The following is a 15,368-nucleotide window of genomic DNA, read 5'->3' on the forward strand; positions in this document are numbered from 1 at the left end:
TTTTAAGATTCAAGAATTGCAATTCTATTTTTGTGTATATTAATTTTAGTGTGAATTATATAAATTTTTTTACTATTTACTATAAAAGCATGGGTATTGATATAAAAGATATTTATTTGATAATATATAAGAGATATAAATACTTAGTGAAAATATAATATTCTTAATAAATTAACATTAATTTATTGACTGTGTATAAAAAGGAGGAAGCTATTTTTTCTCTTATTTATATGACTATTTCAAATATACGTGAAAAACTTATAAAATTACAATTAAAAAAAAATAAAAAAGTGAGCTTGAGAAAATTACCCAGGATGAAATTACATTTTTGAAAAATAAAATTTCAGGTATTTTGGGAGACAGAAGCCAGGGGAGTGACGAAGGTGACTTCTTGTTACCAAACATTCTGGAACAACCAATCGAGGGTATGATCGTCTTTTCAGAGGAACGTCAGTCTATCTTCACGCTCTCACCATCCAAATTTACCAGGTAATTGGAGTGGAAAAAGTAAGTTGCTAAACGACATCGTTTGAGCCATACGGACGGTCTCACGGTCAGCGTCAAAGTAACGCCATATGTCCTCGGTAGGAACAGTAAAACTCCCAGGTGAAGTTCGAAAACGGAAAAAGTAAAAAAAAAAAAAGAGAGAGGAATATTCCTAATTTAACTCCGCGGTAAAAGTGAAAAAATCACTCTCACCTGTACAAATACTGGTCTCACGCACACACGCAGCGTCTCCACAAACCCTAGCATATTTCCTCTTCTCTCTCTTCGAAGCCCTGATCAATGGCTTCTCGAAGATTGCTATCGTCTCTCATCCGTTCTTCCTCTCGCCGATCTGCCTCCAAATCATCCACTCTCTCAGGCCCTAGCCCTAGACTTTCGTCACCGGCTCCTTCTTGCCGCCCATCTCCATGCGGGTATCTCCTCTCACACGCCGCGGAGTATGCCACATCCTCGGCAGCCGCTGCGGCACCGCCCACGCCTCCTAAGGTGGAGGCGAAAAAGACAAGTGGGAAGATCACCGATGAATTCACCGGAAAAGGTGCGGTCGGGAAGGTGTGCCAGGTGATCGGTGCCGTTGTGGATGTGAGATTCGATGAGGGACTTCCTCCTATCTTGACCGCGCTCGAGGTGATAGACCACTCGGTCAGGCTGGTGCTCGAGGTCGCTCAGCACTTGGGTGAGAATGTGGTCAGGACCATCGCTATGGACGGAACCGAGGGGCTCGTTAGAGGTCAGCCTGTCCTCAACACCGGGTCTCCTATTAAGGTATACCTAGTTTTCTATATTTATGCAAATTTATGTCTCTCGATGAGGAATGCTGGGTTTCATTTGCTGGTTCGGTTAGAGTTTCCGGTAAAAGTTATTGCTTTTGGTGCTATTGGATTATCAGCGCCTAAATAAAGTAGGAAACCCAAAAGATGCGTAATAGTTGTATGAATGTAGATCCGGTCTTTCTGGTATTTTGAGTGCGATAAGATCTTCGAATGTTGCTTCTTTATGTTCTGCCAATAAGTTCTTCCAGTTAGATTTCATATTCAACCCATATCACTTGTTAATCGCCTCAGTTACAACTAGTCAGAAGGCCTTTGTCTACCTTCGCCAGTAGGAGATTTTTTATTTTATTCGCAGATCTAGATCTTTATGTAGATTGATAATTTCATTGAGTAAAAGCTACTTTTGGCTGTCTGCCCAAATTAAGATATGCTGTGGGAAATTTAGAGTTTACTTGTTGAATAGTCTTGGCTTCATCAAACTTGAGTATTCACGCAATTGATCTGCTTCTCTTGTAGTTGTTGTGTCTTGGGTTTATTGGGCTTTGAGATTGAAAATTTTTTCCTTTCTTTTTGCCTTCTATTATTTAACTTTTGGAACTGATAAGACAATTTTAATATATTTGCATATTTTTGTGTAGATTCCTGTTGGTAGGTCTACCCTTGGACGTATCATGAATGTTATTGGAGAGCCTATTGATGAGAAAGGAGATATCAGTAAGAATTACAGACATTCCTTCTAATTGAGTTATTTTATGGAATAGTGTTTTAATTATGATATATATTATTTATTTTGATGTTATGACAGAAACGGACCACTATCTGCCCATCCACAGAGAAGCTCCAGCTTTTGTTGATCAGGCAACTGAACAACAGATCCTTGTCACTGGTATCAAGGTGGTTACTACACTGATATATGATATGTTTTTTTTTTTTGCTACATCTCCTACCTAAATAAGGTTGAGTTTAAGGTGAAATTTTTGTCTCATGTTCTTCCTGTGTGTTTATCAATGTTGGTCTGTTCTACAGGTTGTTGATCTCCTTGCACCGTACCAAAGGGGAGGAAAGATTGGACTATTTGGTGGTGCTGGTGTAGGAAAAACAGTGCTTATTATGGAACTGATTAACAATGTTGCCAAAGCACATGGTTGGTTTCACAAAAATGCAGTTTCAAAATTGTATTTTGTCATTTAACCAAACTTTACATGTTCTCTGTTAATCAGGTGGTTTCTCTGTGTTTGCTGGTGTTGGTGAGCGTACTCGAGAGGGTAATGACTTGTACAGAGAAATGATTGAAAGTGGTGTCATTAAGCTAGGAGACAAGCAGGTCAATGAAATACATTTTACTTCTCGATGTCTTTATTATTGCATTTTAGTCTTCTTCATTATCCTTTCTTTTCTTTACAGGCTGACAGCAAATGTGCTCTTGTATATGGTCAAATGAATGAGCCCCCTGGTGCTCGTGCTCGTGTTGGGCTTACTGGTTTAACTGTTGCTGAACACTTCCGTGATGCTGAAGGACAAGATGTGCTTCTCTTTATTGATAATATTTTCCGTTTCACCCAAGTAAGTATGTTGGGGTGTAAACATATCATGTCATGCACTACATTTTATTTATCTTGTAAGATTCTGAGTTTTTTCTATCCTGCAGGCTAACTCTGAGGTGTCTGCTTTGCTTGGTCGTATCCCATCTGCTGTCGGTTACCAACCTACTTTGGCTACTGATCTTGGAGGCCTTCAAGAGCGAATTACAACCACAAAGAAAGGTTCTATAACCTCTGTCCAAGCTATATATGTGCCTGCTGATGACTTGACGGATCCTGCACCTGCAACGACTTTTGCTCACTTGGATGCTACCACTGTGTTGTCACGACAGGTACGCAACGTATCAACCTATTGTTCTAATATTCATGGCCAACAATTAATCTTTAAGATCTGAGCATTTTTTCTCTTTCTCCGTTGTGTAGATCTCCGAGCTTGGTATCTATCCTGCTGTGGATCCTCTTGATTCTACATCTCGTATGCTTTCCCCGCATATTTTGGGTGAGGAGCACTACAACACTGCTCGTGGTGTTCAGAAAGTTCTTCAAAACTACAAGAACTTGCAGGATATCATTGCTATTTTGGGAATGGATGAGCTTAGTGAAGATGATAAATTGACTGTTGCTCGTGCTCGCAAGATTCAAAGGTTCTTGAGTCAACCTTTCCATGTAGCAGAAGTGTTCACGGGTGCCCCTGGCAAGTATGTGGAGTTGAAAGAGAGCGTAAACAGTTTCCAGGTACTATTTCCCCCCCCTATTTTAATGGAGCTTATACTTGTGATTTTTTTGTTGCAATGCAATACACTTGTCATTTGGGGTTCATGATAGTTTTCCTGCTAGAACAAGTTATTTGACTTGAAAACTTGTCATATTCATGAAGTCTGTTTCTATAACCAGGCACGAGATCTAAGAATTTCTGGAACCCTTTAGAGGACCGTCTAAAGTAGATATTGTCAAAATTTTCAGAGGTCCATAGGTTGTCATGTTTCTCGTGGATGTGGATTATTATTCTGGTTCTTGTAACAGTCAGGGTTTGTTTATTATTTGATTGTATTGAAACTTAAGGGTAAGCAAATGGCAATTTGAGTTTTGATGCCGCGATCCTTGATATCTATTGATGGAGAAATTTTTTTTGAATATTTACAGGGTGTGCTTGATGGAAAATATGATGAACTCCCAGAACAGTCATTCTACATGGTTGGAGGCATTGACGAGGTTATGGCAAAGGCAGAGAAAATTGCCAAGGAATCAGCTGCTTAAACCATTCAACCTCGATTTTCTTCTTGTTCTTTTCTCTAATAGATGCAAAAATCAATAATCTAGGTGGTGTTGGTGATACCAACAGCAGGATGTTCAATTTTTTGGAACCCAAATGTACTCGAGGATTTTTTTAAATTTCCATATTAAGGTTATGGCAGAGTGTGAAAGTGCAACAGAACTGGAAGCCGGTCCTGCCAAGATCGCTTTTTTCTTTTAATTTAATAAGGGGAAAAAGGAAGGCGGACGTGTATATTTTTCCTTGGATTTTCAGAACATCGAATGCTCTAATTGCGTTTTTTTTCTTTCCGCAAGGGTACTGTTTATTTTACTTGTCCTGAGTGATTTTCATTTGAACTCAGCCAGTTGCCGATGGGCTTATATATGATCTAAATAGTTGTTTGGATAAAGCTGTTTTGTATTTGGTAGTGATTGAAATCGTGTTTTGTCAATCTGAGCGGAATAGGTGCATGGAAAACGCAGCTGCGTCGTAAGATGAGAATGTTCAGTTCTTCAAATTTGCTGCTCTTAATAATTAACTTGCAAGACGAAGACGATTGACTATTTTTGTCTTTATCCACCACTTCGAAGTTGATTGTGGAGAAGTTAAACCAGAAGTTGTGTACTTTTAAGAGTTCACCGCTTTGAAATTCTTTACTTACAAAATTATAATAAGTGCAAAGTTCCTAAGTGGATCGAAAGCTTTTATAAGATCATATAATTGCTATTAAATATTATTAAGCTGTAAGCTTCTCCATCCAACGTTACTTAATAGCAGCCTTCCTACTCCTGCACCAAAACGAAAGAGCAAATACAAGACATTTACCGATTGATATAATATGAAGTTGCAAATTTTGAACGATGGAAGTGGGTCCCACTTCTTATCTTCCGGATTGAAAGGCTCATCTTCGTAAATCTGCCACGTGGCCATCTTCTTAACCTGTACCCAAACCTATGCCTCTATCGCATGAGCGCATTTTGTCAAACGCCACCTCATCACCAGCGCCCCCTAACTTTAGCGCCGGCGCTCTCTAGCCGACCAACCCGCCATAGCAACGCATATAACCGAACTACGTACAACTGGAAAGAACCATGGCCCTTTCTCTTTCTCCTCCAATCCTCTCTCTGTCGCCCTCTCGCTCCCATGCGCACCGTAGCCTCTCCCTCCCTCCCATGTCTATTCTAAGCCGCCTTCATTCCCATATTCTGACTAGTAACCTCCGTCTCTCCAACAAACGGCGTCTCGCCTCTCTCGCCTCCGCCGCAGTCCGGCAGGACACAGCAGCCTGGACTCCGGCCCCTCTCTCTGAGATTGAGCCTGTTGCCGACTCCCTTTTTCACGTCAGCATCGACATCTCCGATTCTCCGGACCTAGCTTCTTCCCACACGCGCGCCGGCCAGTACCTCCAGCTCCGGCTCCCTGACATCTCAAAGCCCTCTTTCCTTGCCATAGCCTCCCCGCCTTCTTCTGCCGTTGACCGCGGTGCTTTCGAGTTTTTGGTGAAGAGCGTGGCGGGGTCAACTGCGGAGTTGCTCTGTGGATTGAAAAGAGGGGACGTGGTCGAACTGAGTCAGGTAATGGGCAACGGTTTTGATATCAACCAGATCGATCCGCCAGAGGATTACCCTACGGTCTTCATTTTTGCCACGGGATCGGGGATTAGGTGAGGGTATTTTCTGCAGTTCTGCTCTTGTTTGTTTCCTATTTAGTTGCTAGCTTAACAGACATAAGATGTTTTGAATTTATGACTTTGGTTGCTCTTTAAGGTTTTAGGTTTTAATTTAATACACTCCAGATTTATCGACTTAGCCAAATTTGTATCTTTATGCGTGTGGGTGTGTATGTGTATATAATAATTTGCCTGTAGTGGATCTTTCTGCTAATTCAATAGGTGTTTCATGGCGTTTAATAGAAATCCAAGGTAGACATGCAAACACAATACCTTTCCTATTCTAGCAGGCACTTCACAAATTAGCATTAGTTCTGCTAATTCTATAGGTGTTTTCAGGGTGTCACTAGCTATATCAAACCTTAGGTAGGGCATCCTGTGTTAGATCTATTTTCTGTTCTAGCAAGCACTTGTCAACTTAGCTTTCATGTAACATTACATGTTTTTAGGTTTTCCTCATTCTCTGGCTTTGTGATGTCATCTTCTTCGTGCACCAACTGTGATGCATTCTGTATAGTGGAGAGTGTCAGTTATGATGAAACCGTTTTCTCTCCAAGAATAGTGAAAATAAAACCTGAGAAGCACGGGAATTCCATAGCTTGGTCTCCAATCTGTAGTAAGTTATTTGGAACAAGAGCAATCAATTAGTTGGGAAATTGGCGCGTTTGGAAGAAATCTTGTTGGAAATTATTAGTTTAGTGATACTAAGGCCAGTACAAACTTCTAGTAACAGTTTTATTTACTTTGTGGATTTTGGGTATGTTATTGATTCACTAACAACATTGTGAAGCTTTTGTATAGGGATGGTACCTCCGATTGTTTGGTACCATGTTAATATTATTTCACACTTTTTATTTCAAAAAAAAAAAAACAGTTTTGTTTACCTTGGGATGATATGCTGATTGATCTGCCCTTGAGTACTAGTGTTTTATTTTGAGGTCCTGTGCTTGGACTGTTGGATTTGATCTTTCAGAAAATGATGGAAGTGAGTTAAGTCAATGCCTTGGGCTCACTATTTTATGCTGACATCAGTCGTAGCATGTCTGATTTTTATTTTTTCTTTTGAGAAAAAGAAACATGTTTGTGATTAAGATTTGATGGAATATGTTTGATTTTTGTGCTTGATATACTAAGGGAGAATGCGGATGCATCTCTAATTTTCTCAACAAGTCTGTGAGACAAATTTTTGAAGGGTGATGTGAAACAATTCCTCCATATTTGTTTATTCTATTCCTCTTTAAGAACTACACATTCATGTGCGGCCACTCAACAAGTCTGTGAGACAAATTTTTGAAGGGTGATGTGAAGCAATTCCTCCATATTTGTTTATTCTATTCCTCTTTAAGAACTACACATTCATGTGCGGCCACTCAGCCACTAAATCCCATATGATCTCTCAAGGGCTGGGCCACCTTGTTTTGAGTGGATGCTAGCTCCCCCTTTTCCTAGTTCCATGGGTAGTATTTTTGTTCCAGTGGTGAGACCCCATTGAGGGAAAATGACCGAAAGTATACAGTAAATTTTCATTATAAATTTGGGATTTCCTATTTTACATATTTAAATAACAATAATCATTTCAATTGTGCTGTTGTCATTTATTACATGTTGGTAATTGCAAAATGTTTCTAGCTTTTGCTTTTCTGCTACTGAGCACTCACAAAAACTAATTTGCAGTCCAATCCGATCGCTCATTGAATCAGGATTTGGTGCTGATAGGAGATCTGATGTGAGGCTCTATTATGGGGCTAGAAACCTGAAGAGAATGGCTTACCAGGTTCGATTTGCTTATGCATTCATTATTTTGAATCTTTATTATTCTTTGGAAATGCCAATCCTATCTGTTTCATTGTGAACCTTTTGTTTTGTTCTTCTTGTAGGATAGGTTTAAATATTGGGAATCTTCTGGTGTCAAGATTGTACCAGTATTATCACAACCAGATGATACTTGGACAGGTGAAAGTGGCTATGTCCAGGTACGAATGTCTCTGCAACTACATGCTGCAAGGTTGATATCCTCCTGAAATCAAATATTATCTCCTCAAACAATCTGTTTTGCAGGCTGCCTTTGCTAGAGCCAAACAAATTTCTACCGCTAAGGCCACTGCTGCTGTGCTTTGCGGACAGAACCAAATGACAGAGGTTTGATTCTATTTATAGTTTAGTTATCTTCAGTTATTTTTATTTTATTGTAAGCATTATTGGGATTAATGTGTGTGTTAGTTGCATGTTGCTTTTATATAACCATGTGGTGCCTGAAAGATATGTAAACTCTAGAATGACGCAAAATGCTCTTTCATTTTATTTTATTTTTTATCTTCATGCTTCTAATTGTAACTTTTGGCTCCCTTCTTCCATTTTTGAAATTGTCTGGCATCTCCTTTCTTTGTTATTTGTATGAGGAAGTTTTCACTGCAACGCGTCCAGGGCTTTTAGCTAGGTGCTCTGATTGAATTTAATGTTTGTGAGATAGCAACCGATACATGTCTTATTCAATGATAAATTTGGATAAACTGGGTTTAGATCAATAACAGGTTGGACTACCTGCAGTGTCTGCCTGATGTTTTATACAAATTAAAGGATTTGGAAATAAGGAACATCATGTTACCATGAGCTTGTTTGTTGTTTCTTTACTGAACTATATGTTGTTATTCCCAATTCTTAATGCAATTATAACTGAGCTAAACGATCTCTGGATGGATTAATATTATTATGACTTGTTGGTTTCAAGGGAGATGGTGCCTGAGGGTATTAGTAAACATAAAGTTCTGGTGCTTTGGAACTTACAAATGCCTAAAGCTGACAGAGGGGATTCCTAATACTAACAGATGTATATTATCAGTGTTCAGAAATGAAACTTGTATGTAAGCAAATAAAATGAAGTCAGGAGTTTCAGGGATATGATGTTTGTTTTCTTATAAGTTGCCTGGCCTTGCTTTCCCTAGTTTTTCTTGATAGCAGTGTAAGTTTGCCGAAAGTAGTAGTCAATTTTTGAGTTTGATGTATGATTATATTGAGAAGAGCTCCTTTTTTCTAAAAAAGAAGAAGAAACAAAAACTTAAGATATAGATTTCTGATTATGGGATTTATTTCCCCTCCAAATAGCCTAGGATGCGATACTTAGTTTTGGTTTGACTTGTTATTACCTCTCCTTCATTTGAGAAAAAAAAATTACCTCTCTTTAGAAGGGATTAAAGGATTCCTATGTGCAGCTTTTTCTTTATAATATTAAGGGAAAAAACCATCTTCATGCTAGTGTTGAATTATCTGGAAAACATTATAGGATTAACATATTGGTTGAATAGATTGTTCTCTTTTACAAAAAAAATATATTCAAGTGGCACTAATGGGGCATCACCCATGTACGAAGGCTGTAGACAAGAAACAAAACCATCCACAAGTTCTCCATTGCTGGTGAGTGTGTGTCCTGAAATCAATGGGTAAAGAGTATATCTCCCAAACTCTTCTGTCTCTATTCTTCTAGATGAGCCAAAACAAGGAGAGGCAGATGATTATGTTGGCTTTGGGTCCCTACTAATCTTATGGGAAACTGACCAAGCTCAATTATCATTCCGAACCCTTTCCAGCAATCATTTGAACCTCATGAATCGAAGTCCATCTCTCATAAAAGTTTTTTTTTTTTTTTTAAATATATTCTCTCATAAAGGACTATGATTGTGTATTTAGTTCACATTTATATGAGGAACATCTATTAACAAGGTGATGCCACACCTATCCAGGTTGTCCAACGTGAGAATCCTATTCCAGTTGGCTTCCCATATAAAAACACAGCATTTGAGCTGAGTCCTTCCAGAGAGTCCTCAGGAGTAGTTCCCTAGGCAACCTTCCTGTGAAGAGGAATGCATGAATTACAGAAACCTTGCAGTAAATGCTCCTTTCCTGCTGAATTTCCAAATTTCTTTATCCATTGCTCCAGGCTGACCTTGACAGCTAAAGAACCTCTATATATATATATATATATTTTGGAAATAAACAGCTAAAGAACCCATACATCGGAGAGAACACAGAATCCAGCTCCAAATCATTAAACTGCCTCTGAAACCAAATGTCAGACACCCACCTTCTGCTAACAATTACTCTCATTTTCTTAAAAGAGAGAGACAAGAAACAAAACCATCCACAAGTTCTCCATTGCTGGTGAGTGTGTGTCCTGAAATCAATGGGTAGAGAGTATATATCCAAAACTCTTCTGTCTCTATTTTTCTAGATGAGCCAAAACAAGGAGAGGCAGATGATTATGTTGGCTTTGGGTCCCTACCAAGCTCAATTATCATTCTGAACCCTTTCCAGCAACCATTTGAATCTCATGAATCGAAGTCCATCTCTCATAAAAGTTTTTTTTTTTTAAATATATTCTCTCATAAAGGTCTTGACTATGATTATGTATGTAGTTCACATTTATATGAGGAACATCTATTAACAAGGTGATGCCACACCTATCCAGGTTGTCCAATGTGAGAATCTTATTCCAGTTGGCTTCCCATATAAAAACACAGCATTTGAGCCGAGTCCTTCCAGAGAGTCCTCAGGAGTAGTTCCCTAGGCAACCTTCCTGTGAAGAGGAATGTATGAATTACAGAAACCTTGCAGTAAATGTTCCTTTCCTATTGAATTTCCAAATTTCTTTATCCATTGCTCCAGGCTGACCTTGACAGCTAAAGAACCTCTATATATATATATATATTTTGGAAATAAACAGCTAAAGAACCTATACATCGGAGAGAACACAGAATCCAGCTCCAAATCATTAAACTGCCTCTGAAACCAAATGTCAGACATCCACCTTCTGCTAACAATTACTCTCATTTTCTTAAAAGAGAGAGACATGGAAACACAAGCTTCAGTGAAGATGGCTCCATTTAAGGGATTGTGCGAAAACAACAGGAGCTGCCTAGTGTGAACTGCAGCCTCTGCCTGGACCACGCCCACCAATTGTAAACTTCCTGGCCATAAGCTCAGGGAATGGAGAGGAGGGGTAGGTAATGGACAGGACCGTTGGCAATTATGCTATGAATCAAGTTAAGTGGCAGCTTGCTTTCTAGTGACTTTTCCAACCAGTCAGTTGCTTCTATATCTTGACCAGCGGTCTTAAGCTTTCACATTCTTGTGCCTAGCACTCAGAGACAAGCCTAGATAGAATATAGGAGAAACCCCAGGCTTGTAGCTCAAAGTCGCAACTAGCTCAGCCTCATAAATGTCACTATCTACCATAGTCAACTCACTCTTCCACAGGTTTAGCTCAAACTCTGAGAATGAGATGACCTAAAAGCACAATTAGAAGACATCTGAGATGGAGAAAGTCAGCGGCCATCTATGTGAGAAAGAGAATACCAGGATTTGTGAATTGTAGGGCCGAGACTGTTAAGTATGAAAGATCCTACTATGCAGCTTCTTTTGAGTTCTACTTTATCATATTTAAATAAGAAATATTATATCATTCGCCCACTAATATATGGGAATTAATATTAACAGTATAATCGTCCTCACTTAGTAGTTCATAGTTGAAAATTAAGAAATTATCACATTTTGGGGGATTATTTTCTATTATTTTCTAATTGAAAAAGAGTAGTTGAAGGGAAATAACTTCGATGATCTAAACTGTCCATTTCTCTCTTTATTTTTTGTTTTTTAATTAAAAACCAAGCAATTCAGAGTAAGGACGCATCATCATTTTCTTTCTTTCCCTATATCCATAATTCAAACACACTCTCAGTAGTTTTAAGGCACAAAATGATGTCTTTTAGTATAAAAAGTTGTCAAATACTAGAAAAAATTTCTTTCGGCAAAAATGTCTTTATAATACCTGAATGAAGACCCCCCAAATATTTTTCCGACATGGCTATGCCATTTCCTTTTCGCAATTTGTAGCCACTTTAGACTGTTATGGAAATATGGTGAAGGTTCTGAATTATCTTGAAAAACTTGTACTTAGTACTCCTTTGTTATGAAATGGAGTATTATAGCCCTAGACTGGCCTTTCTTTTTCCTATCTTGCTCTAGCACTAAATATGCTATTTGTAGTGCATTTGTAAAATTGGGTGCTATATATTGGACAAGTATATGATTGAGGTTTACATATCGCAAGATTGAAGCATGAATTGTGCTACAGAAGCTGTGGCTACATTTGCAAATAATGACTGATTGCAGCAAAGATTTCGACAAAAACTCTCTCTGGTCTAGATTAGATGGAAGTGTAACATAGTGCTGGTTTTCTTGTGTCTGCAGGAAGTAACCTCAATTCTTGTGGCAGATGGAGTCTCAAGGGAGAAGATACTAAAGAACTTCTGACAAAATTCAGGATTGGTTCCTATTGTTGTATTATTGTTGAAGAAGAGTTGACAATTATTCTTTATTCCAAGTGGCTGAGGATATGAAATTCCTCAAAGCGAATAAAACCAAAAATTTGGGCAATTTTCACTGTGTGAGCTGTCTTCAACAGTTCAATCACTGTATACACTTGAGAGAAATCGAAAAACGGCTTCATGTTTTACTTGTAAAGGACCCGTTATAGCACTGCTCATAATGATCATTGATGTTATCCTTATTGTTTCGTTTGCTCTTTTACAGTATTACGCTTTAAAGAACAAATGAACAAACTTTTGTCTGCAATTAAGTTCTTATCAGTGATATTATCCTTAATGTTTCTTTTGCACTTTTACACTATTACGTCTTAAAGAACAATGAATAAACTTTTATCTGTGATTAAATTCTTAAAAGGCTAAGAGTTGAAAGTCTCAAGAAAAACAGTGTCGTCAGTTGACGTGCTAGATCACATCAATATCGAGGGCAAAAATAGGCACGATCGAAAAGCACAATAAAGTATGCAAACAGAGAAATATTTCTGATCCAAAATTCCAAACGAGCCAAATAATCAGTAACAAGTAGAGTGCAGATTACAAATTCAGATTGAAGTCTTAAGCTACTCAGTTGCTAAAACAATCTAAACCAACCATCCACAGTCCGCTGAATGATAAACCCAGATCACTAAGGACACTCCAGATCATTGTTGCTCCCGATCATGCTTGTCTCCTATCTCTGCATGATCCTTCCCATCGGGTGCTTTGGTATCTTCAGTAGAATGAGTTTTCTCCACATTATGATGCTTATGTTTGTGATGATGTCGATAATGACCATTCTTCTTATGCCTGGATTTTTTACCCTCTTCTTCCAGGTTGTCATCGGATGACTTTCCCAGCGATTGGCTTCTTCGAATATTCCTGTGCCCATCAGAATCAGACTTTGAATCTTCACTCTGTGAATGTAGGTGGCGTTTATGGTGTTTCCGATGGCTTTTCCTTCTGATTACATTATCCTCTTTGGTTGAAGAATCTGAATCACTAGACTCTGACCGTCGATGGCGTTTGTAATGTCTTGTGTGATTTTTCTTTCTGCTTCTAACATGGTCTTCATCACTTGATGAATCTGAATCACTAGATTCTGAATGGTGGTGGCGTTTGTGATGCTTCACATGACTTCTTTTCACTCTCTCGCCATCATCACTCAAAGCATCAGAAGCACTAGATACTGACCTTGAATCATAGTGCCTGTGTGTTCTGTGGTTTGCCTTCCTCCTTCTCTGCTCTTCTTCAGAGTCACTTTCAGACTCTTCACTGCTATCTCCACTTGAGCTTGAGTTTCGTCTCTTCGGCTTTCTCTTTGATCTCCTGTCTTTCTTCCTGTCATTGTCCCCTGAATCAGCATGGGCATGCTTTCTATGCTTCTTGTGAGATCTTTTCCTTATCTTTCTTCCTTCAACGCTCCTATCACTATCACTTTCAGAACTAGATTCAGAAACAGATCTTCTTTTATGTTTTGCAGCCTTGGACTTTCTCTCCTTGGCTTCAGCATCAGCCTTAGCCTTCGCAGCAGCTTCCAGCTTCTGCTCCCATTTCAAAGGAGCTTCTTTCTTTTCTAAAGCTCTCTTCTTTTTCTCCTCCACCAACTGGATGAATCTTCTGCAGTCCATTCAGATACAAAAACCAGCTCAATATCTGCATTTTGGTATGATGATGACCGGAAGTACATCTCACAGAAGAGAAAAAACAATGTTAGCTCTTCTATTATTTAACTATATACCCTCATAAAAATATCACGCACAAAAGAAATAATGGGGTAATGTAGAATAATTAGATATCATGCGTAAATATGAACAGTTGCAACTTATTTCAAACTTGAGGAACCAACCCAATCTACTCCTTCAAGAATAATGTGATAAATACCAGTTCAACAGTTCATTAAAGGCACAAAAGCTACCCCATAAGATTACACCTCACATGACATGTTAAGTGACCGAGGTCGACACAAGCATAAACTGACCATCAAAATGCCATGGATAGCTACAAGAAAAGAAAAGAAAACAAAAGCATATATCCTCCCAGAAGGATGAATTCAAACCAACTTTCTTACCTTATGGGGGAACGGAAACAATGCCAAAGGCCTGAGTGAAAAGTCCAAAGCCACAAGTCTCCACAATATATCTGAAATCTGTGTAAAATAAGTTGAATAAATACTCATCGGTCAGATTCTTCATATCTAAAACTCTGTAGATAGAAAATCTCAAGATAATCAAAGACAAGTCAACTGGGAAATACACAACTAAAAAGGATAACGCTTTGCTAGAGCAAAAATGACTTATCGTCTATGCTATGCAACAGAAAATTTTCAGTCATAAACAATGAACAGCAGATTGGTGAATGATTTAAGAACAAAGCTTAATATCCCTTATACGACCAAACACATAAAAAGAACATCTCTTTATCAGGAAATCTTCGACCCAAATATATCTAAGCCGATGAACTAAAATTCCGAGATCTAAAGCCCTGATTAACAGTTAATCTCAATCACAAATCAATTGTCATCTAGAATCAAGACAAACAGTGACGTTTCTCAAATCCAAATCCCTAATCACCGGGACAATTCAAAACAGAAACAGAAATTAGCAAAAGATAATCACAGATCTGAAAAACAGCACCTGATCGAGAAAGAGTGATTGCAGCGGAAGGGAGAAGGGAGAAGCTAGGGCTTGACTTTTCTACTACGCCTGCTGCCTGCCTTCCAGAAAGCTCTAAAGAAAGAATTCGGGTCGCACAAGCGTTAAGCTTGTATATATAGATTTACACACACGAGCCGCACGTACGAGATACGTAATTTTATTTTGAGCATTTTTTTTTTCTCTTGGAGGAATAGTAATTTTCATTTTGTGCATTTTGACGCTTAATAAAATTAATTAAAGGCTTGATAATCTAATCTAATTTTTTAACAGCGACTTGTTTTTTAATAATTAATTTTGGAAGGGCACCAGAATTTTTCGAAAATTTTAGATAAGAATACATATAAATTTGAAATTAAATAAAAAAGCAGATAAATAAAATTATAGATTAAATTATGTTTAGTATCAAAAAATAAACTATAAATATTATATTAATAAAAAATAAAGTTAAAAGAGATATTTAAAAAAAGCCCAATCAGCACCGGTAGTTAGAAGGAAAAACTCCGAGGCCCACAAACCAAGTTCGCTTTCTGGGCCGAGCGAGTTCGGCCCAGTCCATATCCATGGCCTCTCTGTGTGTTGCTTACGTAGCTTCTCCTACATTTCTATTTTCTTT

At 38.3% G+C, this 15,368-nt stretch overlaps 3 protein-coding genes across 3 annotated transcripts; 2 read left to right on the forward strand and 1 right to left on the reverse strand.

Moving 5' to 3' along the window:
• Positions 1-719: 719 nt before the first annotated feature.
• LOC110813397 (ATP synthase subunit beta, mitochondrial) lies at positions 720-4,406 on the forward strand. Its single transcript, XM_022040504.1, has 9 exons — positions 720-1,272; positions 1,919-1,994; positions 2,086-2,174; positions 2,307-2,424; positions 2,501-2,604; positions 2,685-2,843; positions 2,929-3,153; positions 3,245-3,556; positions 3,965-4,406. Exons 1-9 carry the CDS (start codon positions 787-789, stop codon positions 4,076-4,078), a joined length of 1,683 nt encoding a protein of 560 aa, XP_021896196.1. The 5' UTR covers positions 720-786; the 3' UTR covers positions 4,079-4,406.
• A 629-nt stretch (positions 4,407-5,035) lies between these two features.
• On the forward strand, positions 5,036-12,307 carry LOC110813337 (FAD/NAD(P)-binding oxidoreductase). Its single transcript, XM_022040423.2, has 5 exons — positions 5,036-5,739; positions 7,420-7,519; positions 7,623-7,718; positions 7,804-7,884; positions 11,989-12,307. Exons 1-5 carry the CDS (start codon positions 5,168-5,170, stop codon positions 12,049-12,051), a joined length of 912 nt encoding a protein of 303 aa, XP_021896115.2. The 5' UTR covers positions 5,036-5,167; the 3' UTR covers positions 12,052-12,307.
• A 276-nt stretch (positions 12,308-12,583) lies between these two features.
• On the reverse strand, positions 12,584-15,317 carry LOC110813358 (FAM133-like protein). The gene is made up of 5 exons (XM_088212293.1): positions 15,271-15,317; positions 14,639-14,663; positions 14,337-14,401; positions 14,170-14,247; positions 12,584-13,718 (listed from the first exon to the last, which is right to left on the reverse strand). Exons 1-5 carry the CDS (start codon positions 15,315-15,317, stop codon positions 12,764-12,766), a joined length of 1,170 nt encoding a protein of 389 aa, XP_088068419.1. The 3' UTR covers positions 12,584-12,763.
• Positions 15,318-15,368: the final 51 nt, after the last annotated feature.

Source organism: Carica papaya, chromosome 2 (genome assembly GCF_054855325.1).
Source record: "Carica papaya isolate Zhongbai chromosome 2, ASM5485532v1, whole genome shotgun sequence".
NCBI lineage: Eukaryota > Viridiplantae > Streptophyta > Magnoliopsida > Brassicales > Caricaceae > Carica > Carica papaya.

Coding starts and splice junctions, on each gene's coding strand:
- LOC110813397 (XM_022040504.1), top strand. CDS start 787: ATGGCTTCTCGAAGATTGCTATCGTCTCTCATCCGTTCTTCCTCTCGC. Junction 1,995..2,085: donor TGATGAGAAAGGAGATATCA/GTAAGAATTACA, acceptor ATGTTATGACAG/AAACGGACCACTATCTGCCC. Junction 2,844..2,928: donor ATATTTTCCGTTTCACCCAA/GTAAGTATGTTG, acceptor TCTATCCTGCAG/GCTAACTCTGAGGTGTCTGC.
- LOC110813337 (XM_022040423.2), top strand. CDS start 5,168: ATGGCCCTTTCTCTTTCTCCTCCAATCCTCTCTCTGTCGCCCTCTCGC. Junction 5,740..7,419: donor GCCACGGGATCGGGGATTAG/GTGAGGGTATTT, acceptor ACTAATTTGCAG/TCCAATCCGATCGCTCATTG. Junction 7,719..7,803: donor GTGAAAGTGGCTATGTCCAG/GTACGAATGTCT, acceptor TCTGTTTTGCAG/GCTGCCTTTGCTAGAGCCAA.
- LOC110813358 (XM_088212293.1), bottom strand. CDS start 15,317: ATGGATATGGACTGGGCCGAACTCGCTCGGCCCAGAAAGCGAACTTG. Junction 14,664..15,270: donor CGGCCCAGAAAGCGAACTTG/GTTTGTGGGCCT, acceptor CCCGGTGATTAG/GGATTTGGATTTGAGAAACG. Junction 14,248..14,336: donor GTGTATTTCCCAGTTGACTT/GTCTTTGATTAT, acceptor TATTTTACACAG/ATTTCAGATATATTGTGGAG.